This window comes from Prionailurus bengalensis, chromosome E1 (assembly GCF_016509475.1).
Source record: "Prionailurus bengalensis isolate Pbe53 chromosome E1, Fcat_Pben_1.1_paternal_pri, whole genome shotgun sequence".
Lineage (NCBI taxonomy): Eukaryota > Metazoa > Chordata > Mammalia > Carnivora > Felidae > Prionailurus > Prionailurus bengalensis.
Genome location: NC_057347.1, coordinates 29518286 through 29545764, shown reverse-complemented (window position 1 = coordinate 29545764; position 27479 = coordinate 29518286). Strand labels below are relative to the sequence as shown.

Sequence of the window (27479 nt, the reverse complement as noted above, 5' to 3'; positions counted from 1 at the left end):
CTCTCGGGCGGAGCGGCTGCGCCCGGGAGGGGAGTGCGGGCCGCGAACTAACGGTCACGAACGCTGGCGGCGCCGCGCGACCCACGTGCGCCACCGCGCCCAGAGACCCGGGCACCCAGCTCCGCGGCCGCGTCCCCGCGGAGGGCAGCCTATCCGTTTTTCCTGTGGTCGACCCCGTGCCCGGCGCGGGGAGGAGCGTGACGGCGCTGGGCGCCGCCCCCTCGGCGCGGCTCGGCGGGAGGCCCCCGGGTCGCGGCGGGGAAGAAGCGGTGCGTGCTCCCCCTTGGAGACCGTGGGACCACCCGGGCAGAAGGCGCCCTCGGTGTCCCCTGAAAGGCGGAGGGCGGGCTAGTGGGGACCGCGAGCCCCGGGCGGACCCCGCCTGTTTGTCTCCCAGTTAGAAATCGGCCTTAGACAAGATGGAAGGGGAGAAGCGGCCGGCGCCCTACGAGGGCCTGTTTGCCGACGGGCACCTGATCCTGTGGACGCTGTGCTCGGTGCTGCTGCCCGTGTTCATCACCTTCTGGTGCAGCCTCCAGCGGTCCCGCCGCCAGCTGCACCGCCGGGACATCTTCCGCAAGAGCAAGCACGGGTGGCGCGACACGGACCTGTTCAGCCAGCCCACCTACTGCTGCGTGTGCACGCAGCACATTCTGCTGGGCGCCTTCTGCGACTGCTGCGGGCTGCGCGTGGACGAGGGCTGCCTCAAGAAGGCCGACAAGCGCTTCCCGTGCAAGGAGATCATGCTTAAGAGTGACGGCAGGGCCCTGGACGCCATGCCCCACCACTGGATCCGGGGCAACGTGCCCCTGTGCAGTTGCTGCGTGGTTTGCAAGCAGCAGTGCGGCAGCCAACCCAAGCTCTGCGATTACAGGTACGGCCTTTGTGGGTACACGTTGTCCCAGGATGCGGGGTAGGAGTCGGGATCTCGCAGAGTGCGCTAGAGACCTACCTTGATCTCTGCAAATGGCCTCAACTGCCCACTTCAAGGAACCAAGCTAATAAACATCCCGGGTATTGGACAAGCAGGGCAGCTTTGCAGTATCATTTGCCTAGATGATACATCTAGCCTCCGCTCCTCAGCCAGCCTGCCCTTTTGGGTAACAAAACTTGGCACTGAACTTTGATCCAGAGGCCTCTAAGTACTGCATACTTCATAGCCACCATGTTACGTTTTCGCTTTTGTTACTATTGATTATTTCCATTTTAAGTGAGAAAAAACGGAGTGTGGACAAATTGACTTTTCCTTAGACTCACAAAACTGATTCTCCTCAGCATCCTTTTATGAATGGACAGCGAAAACAAGCATCATTCCATGGCAGCGCTTTAATTATCTTTTTCAAATGTAGATATTGGTGCTGTGATGAAAGACAAAACTTAAAGGATTCTCCTTTTGCCACATGGCCTTCTTAGGACTGGTAGCATCTTAGACAGTCTTGGATTAAGCCAAGAATATTTTGATGGCTTCTAAATAGACACACATTAGACAACACATGAACATTCTTAAATATTCTCTGAAAATAGGTGAAGATGCTCTTTGCTGGTATTATAGATTCATAATAAAAGGAGATGCTGCTCCCGCAGATCATCTGCTTTAACTCATTTTGCAGTTGAGCGAATTTTAGTCAGTGTTAGGAATAGTGTTAGGAATACTAACACTTAGCCTTGTCTCAGCCTTAAGTCTGGACATCTCCATTGTCCTGAGTTTTATTTCTGACAAGTAGAAAGGGCCCTAAACATGTTTAAGACCTAAAAGAGAAAGCTGACACTAGATAGAAAGTTACTTTTTTATTTATTTCCATCTTTATTTTTTTCTTTTACTTCAAAATCTTTTTTTTTTATTTGTCTTCCGAATTTAGATGTACTTTTGGCATCAATGAGAGCTAGGTTACCAGCGTCTTTAAATAAATTTAATACCTCTCTCTGTAGTTAAGCTTTCGTCTTCAAAAGCTGGGATTAGTTGGAAAGAAGACATGACTGGCATATTATTTCCTTCCCTTCTTGGTGTCTGTGTAGAATTAGATAAAAATGGCCTCCATAAATATCTGAACTGCACTTCAGATACTCCTTAATGAATAATAGTGCTCTGTTCTTCCACCCAAATGATTTTTCTTAGAAATGAGTATCTGGGGGTGATTGGGTGACTCAGTTAAGCGTCTAGCTCTTGATTTCAGCTCAGGTCATGATCTCACGGTCATGGGATCAGGCCCCACATCTGGCTCTGCGCTAAGGGTGGAAGCCTGCTTGGCATTCTCTCTTTCCCTCTCTCTCCCTCACTCTCTGCCTCTCCCCCACTCATTTTCTCTCTCCCTCTCTCTCTCTCTCTCAAAATAAACATAAAAAAAAAAGTGGGGCGCCTGGGTGGCTCAGTTGGTTAAGTGTCAGACTTCAACTCAGGTCACAATCTCACAGTTGGTGAGTTTGAGCCCCTCATTGGGCTCTCTGCTGTCAGTGCAGAGCCTGCTCCGGAGCCTCTACCTACCTCTCTGCCACTCTCTCTCGCTCTCTCTTTCAAAAATAAATAAGCACTTTTTTAAAAATTGCATTTGCACCAAAAAAAAAAAAAAAAAAAAAAGCATATCTGACCCAGTCCCTCCTCTGCTTAATTAAACCCCTACCCCTTCAGTTGCTCCTGGTCACTTACCCTGATGGTCTTTCAGTATAACCTTCAGGTGCTTAACATGGTGCCCAGGGGCTGACGTGCTCTCTGGACCCTGCCTGCCCTTCCAGTTTTTACCTGCCACCACCTGCGTTAAACTTTAAGCACCAGCAACACTGGCTTTTTCATATTTCCCTTCTCTTTCTCAAGGCTTTCCTCCCCTGGCTAGCTTTTAGGCATCCTTAGAGACTTGTCTTTTGTCCTTTCCTCCAGGAACCCTTGCCTGATCTACTCATCCCCAGGCCCAGAGTTTTCCTTTTTTTTTTTCAACGTTTATTTATTTTTGGGACAGAGAGAGACAGAGCATGAACGGGGGAGGGGCAGAGAGAGAGGGAGACACAGAATCAGAAACAGGCTCCAGGCTCTGAGCCATCAGCCCAGAGCCCGACGCGGGGCTCGAACTCCCGGACCGTGAGATCGTGACCTGGCTGAAGTCGGACGCTTAACCGACTGCGCCACCCAGGCGCCCCCAGAGTTTTCCTTTTTGATGATGACGTAATATCCGATATCTCAGTGGTTCTCAAAGTAGGTTCCCCAAACCAGCAGTATTAGCATCATTTGGAAACTTGTTAGAAATGCAAATTCTAGTGTTGCCAGATTTAGCAAACAAGACAAAAACATTTGCAATATTGCCGCCAGCTTATATCCCCCCCAAATCATTCGTTGTTTATCTGAAGTTGAAATTCAGTTAAGCATCTTCTATTTTCTTCATGACCCTACTCCCACCTCCGACCCCCTGAATCAGAAACTTGGGCTGGAGACGAGCAGTCTTTGCTCTGGCAGGCCCTGCAGGTAATTCTAAAGTTGTATGTACCTTTTACAACGTCAGCCTCTGTCCTTAATGTTGTGTCCTCCCCTTTGTACACAGTGAATGTGATGATACATCTTTTTCTCACGAGTTCTTACCAGATACTCAACAGTCTGTCCTCAGCTTGCTAGAGCCCCTCGCCATGGGTGGGGATTGTTTCTGTGTAATTTAGGAAGTGCTTGTTACTCCCAGGAGAAAAGAGCATGGCGCCCTGAAGTTGTGCGTGTTCTGCAGTGTTCTCCTGTATTTTAGCAATAGCATTATGCAGGTTACATTCCATAGGAATGAGATATTTCAAGAAAATAAACTATCTATTAGAACTTTAAACACAAGCCAGACCGTCCCTCTGGATTTTACCCAGCCCTGGCAAGGGCTTCTACCATGTCTGTATCACTACAGAAGTATGAGTCTTAAGGGAACTATAAAGACCCAGGTAATAACTGATTTTGAAGCTTGCGGGCCAGTTCAGCTCTGCCGAATAAGTGACAGAGGCCCTTTAATTTATACTCATTCAGTCTTGATTCAGTTTTCACACGGTGAACATCTATGTATTTTGTTTCAGGCGCTGTGCCAGATTCTACTTTCCCTGTAGGTTTTTTTCTCTTCGTGTATATTTCCCCAACCACTATAATGTGTCTCTGCACCTAGTATCGTATCACTCCTTCCCTATCCTTCCTTTTTTTCTTAACTGTCACCTGACTAAAATAGGGAATTGTGTTATAAGTATTCATTATATTTGTTAAATAAACCTTTGTTCCTTATAGTAATCCATCTCTTGTTAAGAAAACCTAAGGTGTTTTTTTTTATTTTTTTATGTTTCTTTATTTTTGACAGAGAGAGAGAGAGAGAGAGAGAGAGAGAGAGACAGAGCGACAGAGCATGAGCGGGGGAGGGGTAGAGAGAGAGGGAGACACAGAATCTGAAGCAGGCTCCAGGCTCCGAGCTGTCAGCGCAGAGCCCGGCACGGGGCTCGAATTCACAGACCGCGAGATCATGACCTGAGCCGAAGTCGGACGCCCAACCGACTGAGCCACCCAGGCGCCCCCTTAAGGTGCTTTTTATTTATAAGGCCTTTTCTTCCTTACATCCTATCTTCTTACACACACTGATTAATGAAACAAAGCTTTCTTCGTTACATCCTATGTAAGAAAAGCTTCCAAAGCTTTTCTTCCTTACATCCTATGCCCCTTACACACACTGATTAATGAAACAAAGCTTCTGACTTTTAGCAGGTGATTACATTGGCCACTTTAGTCTTGACTTTGATCTTAAACTGTATGTTTCTGTGTTCTGTCGGTATGTATTTATTCATTTCTTTAATTATCTGAAATGACGAAAGATCTCAGATCATTTTCTTTTTTTTTTAATTTTTTTTTTAACGTTTTTATTTATTTTTGAGACAGAGCATGAACAGGGGAGGGGCAGAGAGAGAGGGAGACACAGAATCGGAAGCAGTCTCCAGGCTCTGAGCCATCAGCCCAGAGCCCGACGCAGGGCTCGAACTCGCGGACTGAGAGATCGTGACCTGAGCCGAAATCGGACGCTCAACCGACTGAGCCGCCCAGGCGCCCCTCCCAGATCATTTTCTAGAGTAGAGGTGGACAACCTTTCTATGAAAAGCCATAACTAAGTATTTTAGGCTTTGCAGACCATATGGTCTGTCATAACTACTTAACTCACTGTCTGTCATGGTACAAAACCAGCCCTAGACAACACATAAATGACTGGGTGTAGCTGTACTACAATAAAACTTTATTCACAACATCAGGTGGCAGACGTATTTATAGTTGGCCAACCCCCGTTATGGTGTGAATATCATAAATGAACACCCCGAGGCACCTGGGCGGCTCTGTTGGTTGAACGGTCAACTTCAGCTCAGGTCATGATCTCACGGTCCATGGGTTTGAGCCCCGTGTCAGGCTCTGTGCTGACAGCTCGGAGCCTGGAGCTTGCGTCGGATTCTGGGTCTCCCTCTCTTTGTCTGCCCCTCCCCAGCTCACTCGCGTGCTCTCTCTCTCAAAAATAAACAAACATTTAAAAACTTAAAAAATAAATAAATAAATGAACATCTCAACCTCGTGTATAGTTCTGCCACCTCCTCTAGCATACTAAAGAAGAGAGCTATCGTGAACAGGTAACAACAAAAAATTCTAAGAAGTGTTGCCTGTAGTTTTTTTTTCCCCCTGTGAAGCTTCTTCTTTAAAAAATAAAGCAGTCAGGGGCACCTGGGTGGCTCAGTCAGTTAAGCGTCCGATTCTTGATTTCAGCTCAGGTCATCATCTCACAGTTTGAGGGTTCGACCCCCACATCAGGCTCTGCTGTCAATGCAGAGCCAGCTAGGGATTCTCTCTCCCTCCCTCCCTCTGCCCCTTTCCCACTCATTCTCTCTCTCCCTCTCCCTCAAAATAAATATACATTAAAAAAATTTTTTAAATAAAGCTATCATACACCTGCATAAAAATGGCACATAGGGTGATGTTCTGTCTTGATAAAGGTTTTAGTTATAGGAAAATGTTCATTTGTCAAAATTCAGCAAATGTACAGATTTGTATATTTAATTGTAAATTTTACATCAAAAGAAAAATCCCATAAATAAATGATGAACTCTAGATAAAGATAGGCTTGCTTGCTGAACTATTTAGGAAGTATCCTGATATCTGCATTCTACTTGAAATACACCAAAAATTAGGTGGATTGATGGATGGATAGAAATGTAACAAAGCAACTATAGGAAGATATTAATGCTGGAATGTAGGTGGTTTACCGTTTATCTGTTTACTGTAAAAAAAAAAATTCTAACACAAAACATTTTAAAAAGCAAGGAGACTATCCTTGTTTTTTGGAAATCCTTGTTGAAATATTGAAAGATAAAATCTCATAATGTCTGTAATACTTTCAAACGATTTAGCTATATGTGAGTTTACACAAAGAGATAAAGCAAATGTGGGAAAAAATATTAAGAATCAGAGTGAAGGGTTGATTTAAGGGTATTCACTTTGCTATTCTTTTGACTTCTGTGTAGGTCTAAAATGTCAAAAACATAAGCAATGAGTCAGTGACATGATCGCTGGAACTAAAATATCAAGACATTATATTAGTAATGTCTTGTTTTCCCATCAGGTTTGAAATCTAGATCAGGTTAAACACTAATTACAAAACACATAGAGACAATTCTCAATTTTGAATATAGTATTTGTAAGGACAAGTATAATGTTGAATAACTAGTAAGCATTTTGGCTCTACCTTTAAAGAACAAAGGCTGATAATAGCCATCATTTTAGCTAAAAGAATCTTTTCTGAAATGTATGAGAATGCAGTAAATGATAAAGGTGTCCCAAGTCAGTGGGGATAGAAAAGATTGTTTTACGAATGGTGCTAGGACAGGTATTCTCTGGGGGGGGGGGGGGGGGGGGGGGGGGGGGGGGGGGGGGGGGGGGGGGGGGGGAGTGAGGTCTTCAAACCACACTATCTGCCACAATAAACTCCAAATGGGTTAAAGCAAGGGCTCTTAGTTCACAGATGGATAAGATTCCAAGAAACCCTGACCCTTTCAGGAGATTTTCAGTGGAGCCTGTAGCCCCAGAAGGAGCACTAAATTAAAGACATGGGTGTGAAAACTGAATGGGTGGGAATTTGCAAATAGTGAAGGACTTCAGAGCTTAAAAGCATTTAAGTAAACCCCAAAGGGAAATAGGGAGCTATCAAAAAATAAACTTAAGTACATTAAAAAGTAAATTTAAAAGAAACCGAAAGAAGTTTGCAATAAATATGACAGGAAAGAGGTTAATACCCTACATAAATCAAAAGTGCATGCGATTATTAAAACCTAGTAAAAGGCGACTATAGGACATGAATCCATTCACAGAAGAAGACAAAAAATATTCAGCGTCACCTAGTGATCAAAAGCCTTCAAATTAAAACAACAAAAAAATGTGTTTTCTATCAAGGAAAAAATTTAAAATGCTAACGTGCAGGATTAGCAAGTGTTAGATATGATAGACGTCTCGATGAACTGGTAACAAACACACTGGACAGATGGACCACATACTGGTTACTGTGAAACTAATGTCCGTGTTATGTGTCAACTGTACTCAAAAAAAATATTAAAAAGAAAACAGTCTTAGGAAAATGCATGCCCTTTGAGTCAGTAACTTGGCTTTTAGAATTCAAGGGAAATAATCTCATTTATGTTTATGGTTGTTCTTCATGTTGTTTATACTTAGAAAAATAAGCTATCTAAATGTCTTATTTTTAGGGGCACTTGGCTGGCTCAGTCAGTTAAGCGTCTGACTCTTGATTTCATCTCAGGTCATGATCTCCCAGTTCATGGGATCGAGCCCCATCGGGCTCCACACTGACAGTGCGGAGCCTGCTTGGAATTCTCTCTCTCTCCCCCTGTCTCTCTGCCCCTCCCCTGCTCCCACTTTTCCTCTCTCTCTCCCTGTCTCTCTCTCTCAAAATAAAAAAGTAAAACTTTAAAAATTAAAAAATAATAAATGTCTTATTTTTTTAATGTTAAATTATATATCCATATGGTATGGTACTATATATTCTTTACAAACTATATTTTTTTAAATGTTTAATGGCATAGGACAACGTTCATGATAACATGGAAAGAAAAGTACTGTCCAGATGTACATATATCATAACGAGAAACACATCTATGCACAGTAAAACTGAGAAATACAGGGGTGCCCGGGTTGCTCAGTTGGTTGAGCATCCGACTTCGGCTCAGATCATGATCTCATGGTCCGTGAGTTCGAGCCCCGCGTCGGGCTCTGTGCCAACAGCTCGGAGCCTGGAGCCTGTTTCCGATTCTCTGTCTCCCTCTCTCTCTGATCCTCCCCTGCTTATGCTCTATCTCTCTCTGTCTCTCAAAAGTAAATAAATGTTAAAAAAAAAAAACAACCCTGAAAAGTGCAGCAAAAAGTTAAGATTTATTGTCTTTGGATGATTTTTATTTAATGTCTCTTTGTATTTTCTAAATTCTCAAGCATATGCTGATATTATCTTATTGAAAATGTATTTTTAAAAATGTATATAGGTAGTTGACGAATGTATTCTGGTTTTTAGAGACTCAAGCAGTACAGCAATACAGAAGGACATGGGATAAAAAGCAGATATTCTTCTCAGCCCTCTCATCCTACTTTTCTTCCCAGAGGAAACCAGTGTGAAATAATTCAGGGGCACCCTTTCAGATTATTCTCAATTACAGTCCCTTGTTGTAAAGTTAATGGTGTGGTCTCAAGCTTAGTCTGAAAGGAACTATTCACTAAACATATGCAAGTTACTTTACAGTTTTCTATCTAACGGATCATGCAGGTAACACTTCTTTCAGGGGTAAATAAGACTCCTGAGTAAATAGCAGTAATCAGTTGAGAAATCTGAACATCCACCGGAAAAAACAACCTTAAAATAGAAATCCAAAAGGGTTGACCTTGGGCAAAAGACTTTTATTCTGTCTCTTTTTTTTAATTCATTTATTTTCTGCCGGCCTGCTTTTGTCTGTACACTCAGCTCTGCCTGCCTTATCTGTGACTGGATTAAAGTCTTAGCAGATTAATAATAGAAACCTGGGACCTTCACCAGCACTATTCTCTGTTTGTTTCACGCTCATATCCAGAGAGGCAAATCTGAATGCACATATCTTCTGTCTATATTTCAAGTACAAACATAGAGATTGGTTTTGTATTAACTGCCAACAAGAAATGCACTGTTTGGCTATATCTACTGAAATATTTTCAGATGGTCATAAATTACGAGATTTTCAAACTGGACAGACTGGACCCCGAGGAACACAGAGACCCAGGCCAGTGGGGCATTTAATTAAGCAGCAAGGACTTTAGGCCTCACAAACGTTATTTCAACCAAAGCACAAATAATTAAGATACAGAACCATTGTTCTAGACCCACTCTTGTTTATGTGGATATGTCTACTGGCATTTACCATGTTATAAATTAAAACTGGGAAATTGCTTAAATACTCATTTTTAAAGTGACAAAATATTTTTATGAAAATTTAGTGAGAAGAGTGACGTTATTCTACCTTTTTGGTACATTTCTTTGGTTTAGAGGCCACCTAGATCCTCCTGTCGGCTGCTGCACTGGGTCTGTACACACTTGAGAGAAGGAAGATGAAATAACATCTTGGTATTAATATTAAAATGATTTTAATCTCAGAGTCGCCCTGTAAGGATCTTGAGGGGCTCCAGACCACACTTTATTTTTCTTTTAACGTTTTTTATTTATTTTTGAAAGCGCGATCACAGAGAGAGAGGGACAGAGGATCTGAAGCTGGCTCTACACTCGTAGCAGAGAGCCCCATGTGGGGCTGGAACTCACAAACGGCGAGATCATGACCTGAGCCGAAGTCGGATGCTCAGCTGACTGACCCACCCGGGTGTCCCTAGACCACACTTTAAAAATCACAGTTAGGGGCACCTGAGTGTCTGACCCTTGATTTCAGCTCAAGGTTGAAATCCCGGGACCATGAGATGGAGCTCTGCATCAGGTGCTTCACTGAGCATGGAGCCTGCTTAAGATTCTCTCTCTCCCTCTTCCTCACCCCTCCCCTGCTCGTTCTCTCTCTCTCTCCCTCCCTCTCCCCATCCCCACTCTCTCTCACTTTCTAAAAAATAAAAATAAAGTTATAGAGGCTCCTGAGTGGCTGAGTCAGTTGAGTATCCAACTCTTGATTGCAACTCAGGTCATGATCCCAGGGTCAGGAGATCGAACCCTGCGTCCAGCCCTGCGCTGAGCATGGAGCCTGCTTGGGATTCTCTCCTTCCCTGTTTCTCTGCCCCTCCCCTGCTCCCATGTGTGCAAGTGAGCTCTCTTTCAAAGTAACATTTTTTTTTTTTTAAGTTCTAAAAAACGCTATTAAACTGCCAAGTATTTTCAAACTTTATTGCTCATTTTCACTGTGCAGATAGTTATAAATCTTTTCTTTGCTAGATTTTATGCCCAATAGTGGTGAGATTACTAAAAGATCAGTTTGCACATCAGTGAAATTATGGTTTAAGATTAATTATTGTCTTTGTTTCTTCCTTCCCTCAGGTGCATTTGGTGTCAGAAAACGGTACATGATGAGTGCATGAAAAATAGTTTAAAGAACGAAAAGTGTGATTTTGGAGAATTCAAAAATCTCATCATTCCACCAAGTTACTTGACCTCTATTAATCAGATGCGTAAAGACAAAAAAACAGATTATGCGGTGGTAAGCCGAGTTCATTTTTCCTCATGTAATTGATTTTCACAAAGCTGCCCGAGTCCCTGTGTGACACTTAATGGTGGCCTTGAGGGAAGAATCGTTACCGTGGGCTGCAGAGCCCTGCCCAGTGTTTAGAGCTGTGCCACCAAGTTCGGCCCTTGAGTCCTTTCACATCTAAAGGGAAATTGGAAATGTTATATTACTGGTTTCTAAATCCCCGCCTGCACCTGCATCACTTGGGGAGCTTTTTAAAAATGCAGATTCCTGACTCCACCTCCATCACCAGGTTTGATTAGGAGGCCGAGGGTAGGTCCCAGGAATCTGTATTTTTCTTTAAGGTCCTCAGACAATTCTGATAAACAGCCAGATTGGAAATTCTTTATCATTATCAGTGAAAAGAAAACAGGGATTTTGCTCACACATTGTTCTAACAGAATTTTTCTGTTCGGAACTTTATGTTATTTGGAGCATTAGATGCTCCAACAAATAATTTGAACTTTAAAGCTGTCAACACTTCGCAGCATGTATGTGTGTAGAAACTGATCTAAATGTATCTTTCAGTCTTTATGTGGTTCTTAAGGGATAACTGTAAAAATTTGCATTTATTTCCTACTTGAATATGCCAAAATGGTTGAACTATTCTATCTCGAAATTCAGTTTTGTGTCTTTTCCAAGTTAGGATTTTATTTTATTTTATTTTATTTTAGGGTTTTATATCTTAAATGTCATCTTTGACAGTAGTCCTGCCAAAGAAAAAGGCATTTAAAAATTTTTAAATATTATGTTTAATGTTATGGTACATATTTTTTAAACGTACATACAGTGCCTTAATGTGTCTGATTTCAATCTAAGATCATAAGGGGTGAGAATCACTAAGTAAAACTGTAGAACATCATCGTTGTTCACATCCACAAGGAGAAGGGAGAGGAGAGAAAGGGTTAGGTTAGAGAAATACGAATTTCATTTGACTTTGGGCTTTCTATAAATCTGGATTCTTGAATCTAATTGAGTATACCATTTAAAATGTTTTTTAAATTAAAAAAAAAAAAGCCTTACAAACTAAAATACATTAGAATATATCCAGAGAAGGACAGTCAAGGTAAGAGAGCAGAGAAAACCTGTGTCCATGCTGTGAACAGTTGAAAGGATGTAAAATGGATTGCCCAGGAGACGAAACTGAAGAAGGATACAATGCTTCTGGTGTTTGAGCACAACAGTTATATGGAAGAACAAATAACATTATTTCTGGTTGCCTTAGGAAGCAAAATTAGAATGATGAATGAAAGTTATTGAAACACAGATTTTTAACTCAATTTAAGTCAAAACTTTCTAACAATACATGAAGCGCGAGTTAAATTATTCATCTATAAGTTCCCTTTCCATTCTTAGAATTCTTTGACTTATGTATTCATTTTAGTGTGATAGTTGTTTTTTTCCCAGCGTATTTACAGCACTATTGCTACCAAGAAATGAAAAATTTATTGCTGGAGCGCCTGGGTGGCTCAGTTGGTTGAGCATCTGACTTCGGCTCAGGTCATGATCTCACACACAGTTCCTGAGTTTGGGCCTTGCGTCCGGCTCTGTGCTGTGTCAGCTTCAGATTCTGTGTCTCCTTCTCTCTCTGCCCCTTCCCTGCTCGCGCTCGTCTCTCTCTCTCGACAATAGTAAACATTTTTTTAAAAAAGAAAAATTTATTGCTCACCATCTTTGAGATATTAAACCCTTTTCACTCGCATTAATTTTTTTAGCTAGCCTCTAAGCTTGGAAAGCAGTGGACCCCATTAATAATCCTGGCCAACTCTCGTAGTGGAACTAACATGGGAGAAGGGCTGCTGGGAGAATTTAGGATCCTCCTAAACCCAGTCCAGGTAACTAAAGAGAAAACTTTCCTTCTGTATTAATCTTCTCATGCTTAGCTTTTCATTTTCCCTAAGTTGTAATGGTGGTTAATGCTTCAAACCAGTCATCACTTGATTTTAGGAAAGAATTATAAAAGTATCAAGCCATCCAAATATATAGAGAAAGAGGTACTCTCATGGTGGGGACATAAAATGGTGCAGCCACTTTAGAAAAGTGAAGCAATTTCTTAAAAAGTTAAATATAAATTTACCCTACCACCTACCAATCCCATTTCTAGCAGTCTGCCCAAGGGAAGTGAAAGCATATGTCCCGCAGAGACTTTTATGCAAATGTTCATAGCAGCGATATTCATAATAGCCAAAAGGTGGAAACAACCTAACTGTCCATTCGCCAGTAAGTTGATAGACCCAAATGTGTACCCACACAAGGGAGTATCACGCAGTGATAGGAAGGGACGAGGTACGACGCATACGTGCAACCATGAACAAACCTCAGAACCATGCTAAGTAAAAGAAGCCAGGTGCAAGGACCTCGGGGTATGTCCCTTTTATGTGACCTGTCCACAACAGGCAGATGTACAGAAACAGAGGAGTGAGGCCAGGGCTGCAGAATGGGAGTGAGTGCACCCAGACACTGAGGGACCCTCTCGGAGCAGTGAAAACGCTCTAGACTGGATTGTGGTGGTTGCACAGCTCCGTAAACTGACTAAAAGCCATTTAATTGTGCACTTTAAAAGCACATTTCCATATATATTAATTGTGCCTCAGTTTAAACAAGAAGAATAAAAGGATGGCAGCATTGAGTTTACGTGCTGGCTGCTTCTACTTTGAAAAACATTTATAAACAACTCCTGCGACAATCAGAAACGCAATAATTTTTTTCCTTCCCGTTTGTATTTTTCCCTTTCAACAATAGATACTTAAGGAAATATAAAAGTAATAAAAGAGGAAAGAAAATCACCTGCAGTTTCCCCACACGAATACATCGGTTGTTTTCATTTGTCCGTGTTCTTTGCATGAATTGTCTGTGCGTCTGCGTATTAACATCACAGTAACAATACTCTAGATTTAAAATTTGTGTTGTTTTCAGTACTTAAAGAGTATTTGTCCCTGGTGTGATGTAGTCTTCATAATTACACCTGAAATGATGAAGATAACTAATTGAATGGGTATATCCTGTTTATCCAGGCTCCTGCTGTTGGAGATTGAGTTTGTCTCATAATTATACAACCATAAATAATGCCACACTGAATACCTTTATAAACAGGCGTTTTCATTTTTTGAAATGTTTTCCTAGATCATTTACAGAATTAGAGGTATCAAGGGTCCTTGCATCTTTACATCATTGTATGTATGTTGCAAAATTACTTTCCAGAAGTGTGCACTAACTTGCACTAGTGATGGATTTGAAAAATCCACTATAAAATATGAAGTAATGTGCTAAGGGTGAACTTAGCACATTCTGGTTTCACGTGAACAGGAAGGAGGCAGTGTCGTGTAATGGATAGACTATAGGACTGAAGGTGTATGTCAACACTTAAGTATTGGGGGACTCACAGGCAAGTTATTTAACCTCCCTGCGCCTCAACTTCCTGGTCAGTAGAACGAGGCTTGCTTGTGAGTAGGGCCAGCGTCCGGACGAGCCGCAGTATCAGCAGTCTGGCGCATCGCTAGGCACTTCGTAGCCCGCGTTGTTCTCTAACCGCATCCATACTTATCTGGGGGGACGTCATCCTCACAGATGGAGGATAGTGTTGGATACAAATAAGTTTTCTTTTTCTTTCACTTCTAGGTTTTTGATGTAACTAAAACCCCCCCTGTGAAAGCCCTGCAGCTTTGCACTCTCCTTCCCTGTCACTCGGCCCGCGTGCTTGTTTGTGGAGGGGACGGCACGGTGGGCTGGGTCCTGGACGCAGTCGACGAAATGAAGATTAAGGTATCAACCTTTAAGACCTGCGTGCCCTTCGCAGAAGCAGTTCCGAGATAACGGATACAGTATTACGGTTACATTTTTTATTACGCAGATAAATATTAGAAGACATTGCCAATTTTGAACGTTATGATTAAGCAGTTCCTATAACCTTCAGCAAAACAACATACAGCTGTTATATTTGTGTCTCTCTTGCTTTGGTCTATAAGTTTTACCAAGTAACATTATCCCACATATCATCTGAAGAGAAAACTCCCAACACACGTCTTCCGTTTTCTAGGGACAAGAAAAGTACATTCCGCAAGTCGCAGTCCTGCCTCTGGGAACAGGCAACGATCTGTCCAATACCTTGGGCTGGGGCACAGGGTACGCGGGAGAGATCCCCGTCGCTCAGGTCTTAAGAAATGTGATGGAAGCAGATGGAATTAAACTAGATAGGTGAGTTTTACTTCCTCCAAAAGGTAGATTTCTGGAGCTTCGGTAATATTGTTGGTCTAAAAATGAAGACTTGAAGTAGTTACAAAATGTAACTTAAATGTAAAAGACTGTGTTAATTGTACTCATCCATGATGCTGGGGTTTTATTTGTTATATTTGAGGACTGAAGTCACATTAGGTAGAGCACTCATCTCAAAATTTGTGTAGTCACTTAGGTGTGCTTATTTTTTCAAATGCTATTTTAATAAAAGTACTTCATCTACAGTACTGCAAAGTTAAGTGGCAGTTAATTTGATAATAATTGCCTTTTTTTTTTTAACTTCTGTATTTTAGATGGAAAGTTCAAGTAACAAATAAAGGATACTACAACTTAAGAAAACCCAAGGTATGTTTTCTGGGCCTCAGTTGCACATGATTTCAGCACTCTTAACTAGTCCGTCATTTTATAGTGGATTTTTCAAATTCATCACGAGTGCAAGTTAGTGCCCATTTCTGGAAAGCAGTTTTGCTTTGTACACATGTGGTGCAGCGGTGGGATACAGAGACACGGTGCTTATTCCCTCTGGGGGCCGGTTATGGAGCAGAAGAGAAACCCACGTGCTCAGCCCCCAGTTGGCCTGTATAGAGGGCTGTGGGGGAAAACACGTTGTGAGTGCGGGTAGCGCCTCCCTGGCAGATCGGGCTGGAGAGGTTTCAGGGGAAGAGATGGGTGAGGTGGCCCTTAAAAGGTAACGCAATTTAGATGGACAGAGAAAGGAACAAAAGACTTTCCAGGCAGATGAAATCGATCCTGGGGACGCAAATCATGGTTAGCAAATACTGCAGAGATCAGCTCTGTGTTTTCTAAAAGATACTCTGGGGGTGGAGTGAAAATAGCCTTGAAAGTTGCACGAGGGCAAAATACGGGGACTTTTAGCAGGAAGACAGCAAAAGACACTGTAAAGGTGGAAGTGATCGACCCTTGGCAGCTCGGTAGTAGAGCAAGAGAGAAAATACACGTTATGCCAGATTTCTAGTTGTTGCAGCTGGATGTGTGGGAATGACCGTAACCAGGATACAAAGAGAAAGAGTTTCAGGTTTGAGTAAGAGGAAAAGGAGTTAGACTGGGGGCATACCAGCCTTGAGGCTGTGGCACATTGGAAGGGGGTTGGAAATGCAGGCTTAGTTAGTGCTCAGGAACAAGACAGAGCTGGGGATGGAGACTGAGGCACTCATGCTGGGCTGGGAAATAAATTAAGCAAGGACCAACATCCTGGCTTGACACGGATAGAAACTGAGACCCTGGGGGTTGGAGTGAAAGTGAAAAGCAGGTGTAATGGGCATACAGGAGAAACCTGGGTGCAAAGTAGAGCCATTCTAGATGATAAGGTCTGAGGTGCAGCACATTACTCAGAAAAGCAAAGTGAAATTTATGTGGATTGTCATTGGCCTTTGAACCGAAGCTTTATTTATGGAAACTTCACTGGATAGGTAGCATCAGCTCTAAGTGAAATGTAAATGCAGAAAGCATTAAATTTTGATAAAGAACATAAAGACTGAGATTTAACAGATTACACATATGTAACAGGCTTAGATTGAAGCATATTGCAGTTGTTCATTCTTCCCCCTTTTCACAGGAATTCACAATGAACAACTATTTTTCTGTTGGACCTGATGCTCTCATGGCTCTCAATTTTCATGCTCATCGCGAGAAGGCACCATCTCTGTTTTCTAGCAGAATTCTTAATAAGGTGTGTTGGATAAAATAACATTTCCTGCTTATCACTGAAGGTACAGTAAAAATAGTTCAATTATATCTAGCCCTCTTCCAAGTAGATTCAGATAGAACTTACTTACGGAAACGTTCACCTGCTCTGTTTTGTTATTGAAGTATTTTGTGGCTGTGACAAACTTCTTACAATCTGGAGAATGTTCCACAGCACATTCTGCTCCAGCAGCAGCTAAGTGAAATTCACCATAGCCTATCTTACTTAAATGGCAACAAACATTGGAAAGAATTTTAGGCAGGCAGGATAAACTTTTGGTGAAGTCATGAACGGGAAAAACATAGATTCCTTTGGCTTCAGAAAGCTCCAAAATGCAGATGAAGGGAGAAAGGGAGCAGTTCGTTTGCCACGGCTTTTACCTACGCTCACCACTCTGACTCCTAGTACAAGTGATTCCTTTGGTGCAAGTTTCACTTTGGAATTGTTTTTTTTTTTAATGGCTTTTGGTGATTGAGCAACAGGATGTAAGAATTTAACGCGAAGCAGTTTTGCTCCTGGTTTCAGTTTTACAAGTAGTTCACATTTACAAATAGTTACCTCTTACTAATATGATTACTAAGGCCGCAAGGGTTGCCGTTTGTACGATTAGTAATTAACATGTCAGAGCTTCCATCAACCTTTCTATTTTCAGAAGTGATTATAAGTGTCCTTTAGATGTGTCTCTATTCCTTTCATTAAGTGATCTCAAGTACTAGGAAAAGGTGGAGTTTTCTAATTTTGATACAGCATTTCTTTATAAAATGTAGCTTTTTGGATAAACTGGGAGAAAGCACCATTTAGGCACATGCTACTGAAAAATGGGCTACTTCAGCTCAGAAGTAACATGTCCTTTTTCCCCAGGAGAACCTAGTCCACTGTAAGCAAGCAAGGCTCGATGATCACGTCAGGGATCGTTGGTTCAGTGTCTTATCTTGCTTACGAGCTTGTTAGGTTGCTTTAATATCCCATTTTCTGTCCATTTCTCCTAGGCTGTTTACTTGTTCTATGGAACCAAAGACTGTTTGGTACAAGAATGTAAAGATTTGAATAAAAAAGTTGAGGTAAGCTTTTAAAGTTTTAGGTGGTCTCTGGATTATAACCTTTTTTTAAGAAAAATGCTGAATTTTCTGTTAACATATTTTGCTAACATACATGGAATATTTATTGTGGGCCAGGCGCTTTACTAAGTGTTTCATACACATTATCCCACTGCGTTGTCACCACAATCCTACAAGTCAGGCACTACTCTGTTGCCATTATGCAGAAGAGAAAAACTGTTTGAAATTAAGTAATTTGCCCAAAGGCACACATAACCAGGATTTGAACCCAGGTTTATCTCCCTCCGGTCTGTTGAACTGATACTGAGCAGCTTTCCATTCACACTTGATGACAAATGTGAAGCAATCTTCACGTAGTACCCGACTCATCATGGACTCTCAGAGGAAGTTTAAATGCAAAGTTTATATGACAATTGTGATGTGTCTCTCTTCTATACAAAGCAAAGTCGAGATGTAGGAGCAGGAAAAACAGAATATTAATGAGTGCTTGTCGCTACAGTATCCCTGATGTATCTTGTGTATATTCCTTGCTTGCTTCCAGAAAGAATCTGTAATGGTTAACAGCACCAACAAACACATTAATACAGAGAAACGTAAAAACTAGTAAAAAGAATAAAAGGGCAAGAGCTTAGGAAGAGAGAAAAGTGAGCAGGGAGCGTGAGGGGCCTGATGATACGTATGCCAGGCAATTAGGCTAATGCTGAGCTCACACGCTTTGCGGCCACAGCACAGGAGGAATGGCAAGATTTGCCATAAAAAAAGTTCCTTGCCCTTTATTACATTTGCTTCATCCTGGGCTTTGATAACCTTGGCGGAATGGGCAAACATGCTAACGCTTTATTGTTTTGTGTGATACTTTATTTATACAAAAGTTATTTGTGAAGCCACCTACAGGATGCCAGGCACTGTCCTAGGTACTGGGGATCCAGTGATAAATCCCTTGCTCTCACTGAGTTTACAGTGTAGAGGGAAAGAAAACATTTAAAGCACACTGCAGGATAGTGTGACAGGTGACATGATCAGGAAATCTTACAAGAATAAATAAGGGTAGTACATAACCCAGGGGCTGGAGAGACTGTCTAGGGAAAGTGACTGTAACATGTCTTTCTGAAAGAAGTGATGAGCTGGAATCTGAACATTAAATAAGAGATAGCTGAGTGAAAAAGGAGGTGGAAATTGTTCTCCACTAAGAAGCATATGTGCAGAGGCCCAGAGGTGAGAGAGAACATGGTGTATTCGAGGGAGCTCCAGCTGGAGGATAGCTCACAGGAGGGACAGAGCAGGAGCAGAGGCCAAATCTCAGAGGGGCCGTACTGGCCCGTGAAACAACTTGGACTTCATCCTGAGCTCCAGTCAAGCGCAGAAGGGCTGCAATCAGGATGACACATTTGCATTCCCTAAGTGCTCAATTTCCTGCTCTGAGAGCAATGAAGATGAGGGGAGACGGGCCAGGTAGGCACCCGCAGGGCAGAGGTGAGGGTGTGCTGGATTTGGGACTGTCCGGAGTGACGGAGAGGGGAGGTGCTTGGAAGTAGAGGGTAAAGGCGAGGAAATCAAAGATGACCCCAGGTTTCCGGCCCAGGCACCTGAGGCCCACGGGGGTGCTCTTTCCTGGGAGGTAGACAGTAGGGGCCGCAGGGAAGATGCTTTGCGTTAACCCAGTCTTGCACCCAGCAGTTGCAGGTGCCACCACTGGTTGGAACCGTTTTATGGGCAGTAGGATCCACAGATCTGGCCCGGTTCGCTGTCCTGGACCAGCAAGATAGAGCTGTCAGCTCTGAGATGGCAGTTAACGACATCGCACTGGCTTTTTCCTCCGGAGTCTGCGGCCCAAGAAGAGAGAGGAGCCTAGAACATAGCTAGAGGCGGGAGGTGGAACTCAGCAGTGACCGAGGAGGAACACCCAGAGGAGGAGGGTCTGACTCCCAGAAGTGAAGGGAGGGAGTAGTTCAGGAAAGGGTGTCGGGTGCCACTGAAACAGCAAATTGGGTAAGGCCTGAAAAAGATGAGATTAACAAAAACTGTGTCATTTTACCTTAGTTTAAAAAAATGAAGTTGTTATAATTAATGTAATAACCGCTGAACAGATGGGAAAGGCTGATTCCTGGGGCGGGGGGGGGGTGGTGGGTGGGTAGGAAATAGTCTTCTCTACACGTGTGTCTGTCACATCCTGTGTGTATGCGGATGGAGGTGAACCCTTGGTGGAAGTGTGCAGAAATAGTATGCCCTGTAGTAATTCACTACTTGTGTTTCTTTAAAGCTAGAACTGGATGGTGAGCGAGTAGAACTGCCCAATTTGGAAGGTATTATAGTTCTGAACATCGGCTACTGGGGCGGTGGCTGCAGACTGTGGGAAGGGATGGGAGATGAGACTTACCCTCTAGCCAGGTATGTACATTTATGATTGGGTTTTTTATGACACTGTTTTCTTTAAAGCAGTCTGTTTTTGGGGCGCCTGGGTGGCTCAGTCACTTAGGCGTCCAGCTCTTGATCTCAACTCAGGTTATGGTGTCATGGTTCATGAGATCGAGCCCCACACCCAGCTCTGCACTGTCAGCTTGGGATTCTTTCTCACTTGCTCTCTGCCCCTCCCCTGCTCACATGCACACGCGTGCTCTCTCTCTCTCTCTCTCTCTCTTTCTCTCTCAAAATAAACATTAAAAAAAAAAAGCAATCTGGGGTGCCTGAGTGGCTCAGTTGATTAAGCGTCCGACTTCAGCTCAGGTCATGACCTTGTGGTTCGTGGGTTCAAGACCTGCGTTGCATCCCACACTGACAGTGCGGAGCCTGCTTGGGGTTCTTTCTCTCTCCCTCTCTCTCTCTCTGCCCCTCCCTGACTTGTGCTTTCTCTCTCTCTTGAAATATACTTAAAAAAAATTTTTTTTAGGCACTCTGTTGTTTATAGACTAATATTTTTTCAAATTTCTATTTTTGTATATGTCATTAATATGAATACCTTATTAAATAATAAGTTGATTGTCCACCGCTGTGAAAAAGTATTTGTCTTAACGTGACTGATCTTACATCATTGCATCACACAATCTACGTGTCCTTTTTCCAACTGTAGGCATGATGACGGTTTGCTAGAGGTCGTTGGAGTGTATGGGTCTTTCCACTGTGCTCAGATTCAGGTGAAACTGGCAAACCCTTTTCGAATAGGACAAGCACATACGGTGCGGGTAAGTGATATATTGCTCTGTATTTCATTGAGTCCCATTTCTAAGCCACTGATCCATAGCAAAAGACATACACACTATAGCTCTCCAGAAACAGTGGTGCACAGGGGCACCCGCAGGGCTCAGTCAGTTAAGCATCCGACTCTTGATTTTGGCTCAGGCCATGAGCTCAGGGTTCATGGGATTGAGCCCCACCTCAAGCTCTGCACTGGCAATGCAGGGAGCCTGCTTCAGATTCTCTCTCTCTCTCTCTCTCTCTCTCTCTCTCTCTCTCTTCCTTCCCTGCTTGTGCACTATGCATTCTATCTCTCTCTAAATAAATAAATTAACTTAAGATTTTTTTTCTAAAAAGTAAATAAATAAACAGTGGCTTACACCCACACTGTCACTCAGCCTCCACCAAAGGCTTCGATATGATGGGGAAGAAACAAAGTGTTCAGTGGAAAAGAATCCCTTAAACGACTGATGATAAAGATATATTCAGATTAATTTTCTAAGAAGGAAATGCTCATAATTGTCCCTAGAAAAGTTAAGGGACTGTGGATGATATTACTAAGGAAGACCTTTCTGAGCTTCTGGGGACTTACTTGTTTCTAATTATCTGTTCCCTAATACCAGTTGATTTTGAAGTGCTCGATGATGCCAATGCAGGTAGATGGGGAGCCGTGGGCCCAGGGCCCCTGCACTGTCACCATAACTCACAAGACACACGCACTGATGTTGTATTTCTCTGGAGAACAGACGGACGATGATATCTCCAGTACTTCAGATCAAGAGGACATAAAGGAAACCGAGTAGATGGATGAGGAATGAAAGTTTAGAATTCTCCCAAACAAGCAGATATGTATTTGTCCAGGAGTAAAATTCTCTATCAGCTGTTTGGTCTTAATTTCACCAGTAGTAGAATGGGTATACATCTGTGTAAATAGCATTCCAAAAACAGCCAAATTGCCAGTTGTTTACAGATGCCTGTTCTTTTTTCAGCAAAATGGTCCCGTCATATAGTACTAACTTTACAAAGTCCCAGAGGGCTAATGACTTGCAGGTGAGATGTTTGTCATGGCTTGATGTGTGAGAGCAGGACTCGCTCTGAGGTCCACAGTCTCCTTCCTTATTCTTGAACACACATTTGATGGACAAGATGTAGGTGGAAGAATCATTGCCATCTTAATTCTTAATGTTGTGACACCATCCTAACATTTGAAAAGTTAACTTGCTTTTTTGAACGGAGATGACTGGTGTCCTACCCCCAGGGTTAGTGCGGGGCCTTCCGCCGCGGCTGGCCCCCGAAGACTTCTCAGCCTAGCACTGTGTGGATCCATACGGATCTGTTTCCAGGAAACCTAAAAAGGAGAAGTGTTAAAGGAAGACATTACTTAAATTTTTTATATAACTTTTAGGAGCAGATTGAGACCCCCAGATGTTGCTTGGTTAACCCTGTTAATGACCACGTTGAGCTGAAATTCAGCATCTCATTTATGACCCTGTGGAGCCAGAAGGCAGCCACACAGTTGAATAGGTAACAGTTAACATTCAGAGCACTTCGGATTGAAAGTTTCCAAGCTAGACTGTTAACCAGTTTCTCCTGAGTAAGACAGTATCAACAATTGAAAAAAAGTACTACAGAAAATGTATTTGTCCTATTAGTTGCTCAAAAGAAGTTTGATAATGATTAGTAACTTCTAAAAGTTCAGTGGTCTTGTAGTATTTGAAGTACAGTAGTCTTTTATACCCAAAGTACAGAAATTCCCCTTGGGGAAACAGACAGAATCCTGTGCTAAAATGTTTATATCGTATTTATTTTAAAATGAGAGAGAGATTTTTTTTATTTATTTATTTTCTTCATTGTGGTATACTTGTGTTTAGTGTTTACAGTATATGGCTTTATTTAATAAGTTACATTCGTCACATAAATTCAGCTAGTCACAATCAGAAATGTAGCCTATTGACTAAAGAAGTAAAACCCATAACTTAATTTTCCTGGAATATCATCCAGATATTCTCATTCTTCAGAAACATTACTCAATATTTTTTAAAAAGAGGGAGAATGAAAGCACTGGCAAACTACCTTTACGTAACCGAAAGTTTTGTTTCATTGTTTTATTTGACTCTCAATTGCCAGAAACTGATTGAAGGGCTGGTCTCATGGCTCCCCAGTAGATGGCACTCTCCTGGTGTGAACCCGCCTGATCCCTCAGGCCAGTGAGGCACACCGTTGGGCCACCAGCCTGGTGTTTTCCTAACAGATGGCCCATTTGCGGGCTTGGTGGTCTTTCATGCCGTTAATCTCTGAAAGACGAGACTGTATCCCCCAAAACACCATTAGCTTCCTATAAGGATCTATTATGAATCTACCATCCGTGAATTGCCATTAAACTTAAATTTCATTCACCTTCAGGCCAAAGCCATGTTTTAAAGGAAAAACTTAGTAGTGATACAGTAGTCAGTGCATTATATAAAATACTCTGATTCTGCTTCAGTTAACCTCTTCCACATCTCAACAGGAGATGGTAAATTCTAGTATTGACAGATTTTGCAAGCGGATCTGTTTTCACCTTTTCATACACCTTTCATGGTAGGGAACCTGTCGCTATTGGTGGCAGAGTTTTGTAGGTTTTCTTTTATGGACCGATCATGTTTTGAGTATAACGAATTTTATTCCTTAACTCATGGTCGACACTGTTACAGGTATCCCATTTTATAAATCTAGGCTACAATTTATCTTACTATAATTCCACAGTGCTAATTGTAGAATCAAAGTAAATAGTTGGGGATGCCAGAATTCAAATCATCAAAATAGCTAGAAAGCTTTGGTAATAACCATAATGTTACATCGGATCTAGAACAGGTTTATATACAACACCCTTGTTTATTTAAACAAATTGTTTTTTTCAATTTTCATAATCCCATGAGGCTTTTCCCTGCTGACCCTTCATGAAGCTTTTCCGTTACCTTAGTCTCAGTCATTCAGATTCATTTAGGAAACTTATTTTTGAATACCATGTCATCACACATCTTATTTTAGCAAAGTCCGTTTACTTTTGAGGCACATTTGTCCGGCATTTCAAATAAATGTACAGGCACGGGTCTTGTTTTCAAAAGGATAGTTTACAAGACTCATGTTGCAAGTATATTCTAAGTATATTTAAGAGTCGCGGTTGTTGACATGACCAGTGATTCTATACTTTACAAAAAATCATTTGCCATAATATTTTCCGGTTCCATTTTAAATTGTCTGGACTAAACACGAAAACAAATTCTGTGTTCTCAGGAAGAAATACATAAAGCGAAGCCTAGCTCCATGTCTGTTTTCAGATTCCTCTCCCCCTTTACTGTCCTCCTACATTCCTAACCCCTTCAACTTCGTGGCTTAAACACTGAACACCTGGCAGCTCTTATGGACCCCGTAAGTAGATGGTGATAATTTCTCAGTGCTTTTTATGTTGCGTAGAAATCAAACTGACTTGTGTTTTAAAACACAAGTTGTCTGATAGTGAGGTTACACGACCTTAAATGGGTTTTAGGTTTTCTGCAGCAATTAGCTGGGAACCCCTAATGTAGCTACTGTTTATAAAAATTTTATAGTCAAAATTATTTATTTTTATTTTTTTAGGGTGTGTCAGAATGTGTCGTATTTGCTTTTTGAAATATGTTTGCCTACTTCGAGTTGTAAAATATTCTGTGGCTCAGAAATTGTCAAGTCCTTTTTGCGTTGTAAAAATGAACACTACCAGCATGTCAAAAGAAAAATAGTTTGCATTTGTAAAGTAAAATTGTATTTACTGTATATTATGGAATTTTAAATTTGCACTAACTAGGAAACTGTAAAGGTTATGATAATTTACAGATTCATGTGGATCCGAATACATCATTTGTACTTATTTGGCCAAATAGGTCAGTAGAATAGGCGATAGTTTTGTGTGGTTTTTCCTTGAGGTGATAACATTGAAGCAAGAACCAGCACTTTATACTCAGAATTGTTTTTAATTCTACCTAATTTGGGACAATGGAATGTAGGTCGATTTATAAAAAAAAATATATCTAGGAACTTAAAAAGAAAAGAGTGTCGTTACTCTGTCCCACTCCGAATGAAGGCATGTTCCCAGCAGCAAGACAGAAGTGGTTTTGCACTTGCTTTTAAAGTATGCCCTAGCTTTCCCACATCTTCCCTGTAAGGCCTCTCTCCTCTTTATCAAAGTGTGATCTACCAGTTGTCTGCAGCGTCCGTCCGAATCACCTGGGGAGCTCTGATGCCGAAGGCCAGCCCCTGACGTCATGAATCAGTGTCTCTGATGGGACGTAGACATTTCGTAATCCCATGAGGCTTTTCCCTGCTGACCCTTGGTGCTTTTATTCACAAGCACCTCAAGTGCTTCTGATGAGCGCTGACATTTTTAAAGCGACTGGTCTGTACCTCATGTGTTCACCCAGGGCTTTTGCTGGATGGATAGCATGCAGGAAAATTGAATCAGATATTCTTAAAATTGTTTTTCCTTCACTCCGCGAACTGCGTTCTTCCCCCACAAATCTCTCTCCTAAAGGAATGCTGTGAACGATTTGTTCATGTCCTATCCTATCCAAATTGATATATTTATCTGGACGCTATTACCTAAAAACTGGTAGCCTCCGATTCTTACGTGGAAACGGGTTTGAAACTATGATCTAGGGAGTCTTAGAGAACAGGTGGTGCTCAGGGGCCAGTGGGATGGACCCCCAAGGGGCTCCTGCTTTCTCCGTTCATTCCGTGCAGCCCCCCCACTGGATGCTGCTTAAGGTAAGATTTCAGTAAATAAAATTCTGCCTCTTTTTGAAAAAAAAAGGATTCCATACTTTTTAAAAGGGTTTGGAAGCCACTACTCAGTGAATGACTCTGTCACCTGGTTAATTTTCTGCTGATTTTTACATATTCAGAAACCTCGTGTTTTTTGACAAAAAGTATTTTGAAGGTCTTGCTGCTTGGAATATGACCATCTGGCTATTTCACAAGTTTTAAAGGCATTTTCTTTCTTTTTTTTTTTTTTTTTTTTCAATAGTAAAGCACTGGCTTAACCTCTGTTCCTCACATTTCTGATGTTAGTATAGAAATGGTCTGAGTATTTAGTTCATTTTAGTTAGTAAATACACATACACATTTCCCCCCCACGGCCCCGACTGTAGTCTGTGCCTGAGGCTTGCAGGAATGAAGGAGGTGCGTTCCAAGGATCTGGAGAAAGAATCCAAAAATGTCCCCCTCTCAAACAGAAGCTCACAAAACATAAATGATTGCACTTAGCCATCTGCAGAGAGGTCTGAAGAAAGAGACCTAGAAGCTATAAATGCAGGTGTATTTCCTCGGTGTCTGCCGGGGCTTGGACTCCCTCCAGTAAAGGAAAGTGTCCAAGCAGAACGCACTGAGCAAGATAAACCATACGAAATTTCCACCTTGTGGTGCTTTCTGGTGACCGATGTGGAAGGTTGAAAAGGAGAGCTGGGAAGTTAGGTTGCTATCCTTGTTCCCCTCACACTAATCAGGCTACAGGGCATCTGTCCTATGTGCGGACCTCACCGTGTGTGAGAACATACCTGCAGGAAGGGCAGGCGGGGTATAGTCGGAGGACGGTGGCTCATCGGAGCATGTGCTGCCCTCACTCTCCAGTCTCGTTCTGGGCCCTGCTGGTAGTTTTCCTCTCGAATTTGAGCTGCTTGAAGGAGCCTGACGGATGAATGGGCGCTCTGATTTGTAATTCTATTCTATACAAGTTTCGAGCAGCCTGGATCCTCGCCCTGACTGCTCGCAGGTGAGCTGACTGAACTGGCTCCCTGGCCCCCGGTGTGGACACTTGGGGTGGCTCCGCCTCCTCAGCCAGCTGGCCTCGCACTTCTCCCTCCCACCCCCATCCCCCACCGGGCCACACACCACGAACACCACTTAAGCACCCTGTGTTACTGAATTGCTTTTGTTGGGTTTGCTCCGTGTTGTGGTCGATGCCTACTGAGAAATGTGAATTAAAGCACTGATACGTGGAAAACCTTTGCTTGTTTTTTAATAAAGTTAAAGTGCAGCACTCCAGAAAGTATGATCCCGTGTTGTTCTTTGACACAACGAGATGAAATGAGCAGCTTTGAGTTAGTTTCACAGAGTGGTCCTTGATCTACAGCAGGACGGAGACTGTGGCAAGCTCTGGGTCTGGTACTTGTGACAGAAAGGAGAATAGAAAAAGAGCCCTACTGCGTGGCTTTTGCAGCCTGGGGCACAGAGTGTACAAACGAATGCATATCCGTTCTTGTCATTTTTATCCAAAAGTCCATTTTTATAAATTTTTTAAAATAAAATTTCACTGTCACTTGTGTACTTTCTAAAGCAGACAATGCCAAACATGATGTACCTTTTCTTGATCATGAAGTTTAAAATTTTTTTTTAATGTTTTTTATTTATTTTTGAGACAGAGACAGAGCATGAACGGGGGAGGGGCAGAGAGAGAGGGAGACACAGAATCGGAAGCAGCCTCCAGGCTCTGAGCCATCAGCCCAGAGCCCGACGCGGGGCTCGAACTCACAGACCGCGAGATCGTGACCTGAGCCGAAGTCGGACACTTAACCGACTGAGCCACCCAGGCG

General features: G+C 42.4%; 2 protein-coding genes across 2 annotated transcripts in view; one reads left to right on the top strand and one right to left on the bottom strand.

Annotated features, from left to right (window-relative positions):
- The window catches only part of CE1H17orf67 (chromosome E1 C17orf67 homolog), a 37228-nt gene extending 36650 nt beyond the window's left edge, over positions 1-578 (bottom strand). The window contains exon 1 of the mRNA XM_043583997.1: positions 474-578. The gene's annotated coding sequence lies outside the window, so the exon portion shown is untranslated. The remainder of the gene's footprint in view (positions 1-473) is intronic.
- DGKE (diacylglycerol kinase epsilon) lies at positions 11-26931 on the top strand. Its single transcript, XM_043583993.1, has 11 exons — positions 11-874; positions 10524-10683; positions 12426-12545; positions 14329-14472; positions 14747-14904; positions 15237-15288; positions 16520-16633; positions 17638-17709; positions 19967-20094; positions 20774-20885; positions 21501-26931. Exons 1-11 carry the CDS (start codon positions 420-422, stop codon positions 21678-21680), a joined length of 1695 nt encoding a protein of 564 aa, XP_043439928.1. The 5' UTR covers positions 11-419; the 3' UTR covers positions 21681-26931.
- Positions 26932-27479: the final 548 nt, after the last annotated feature.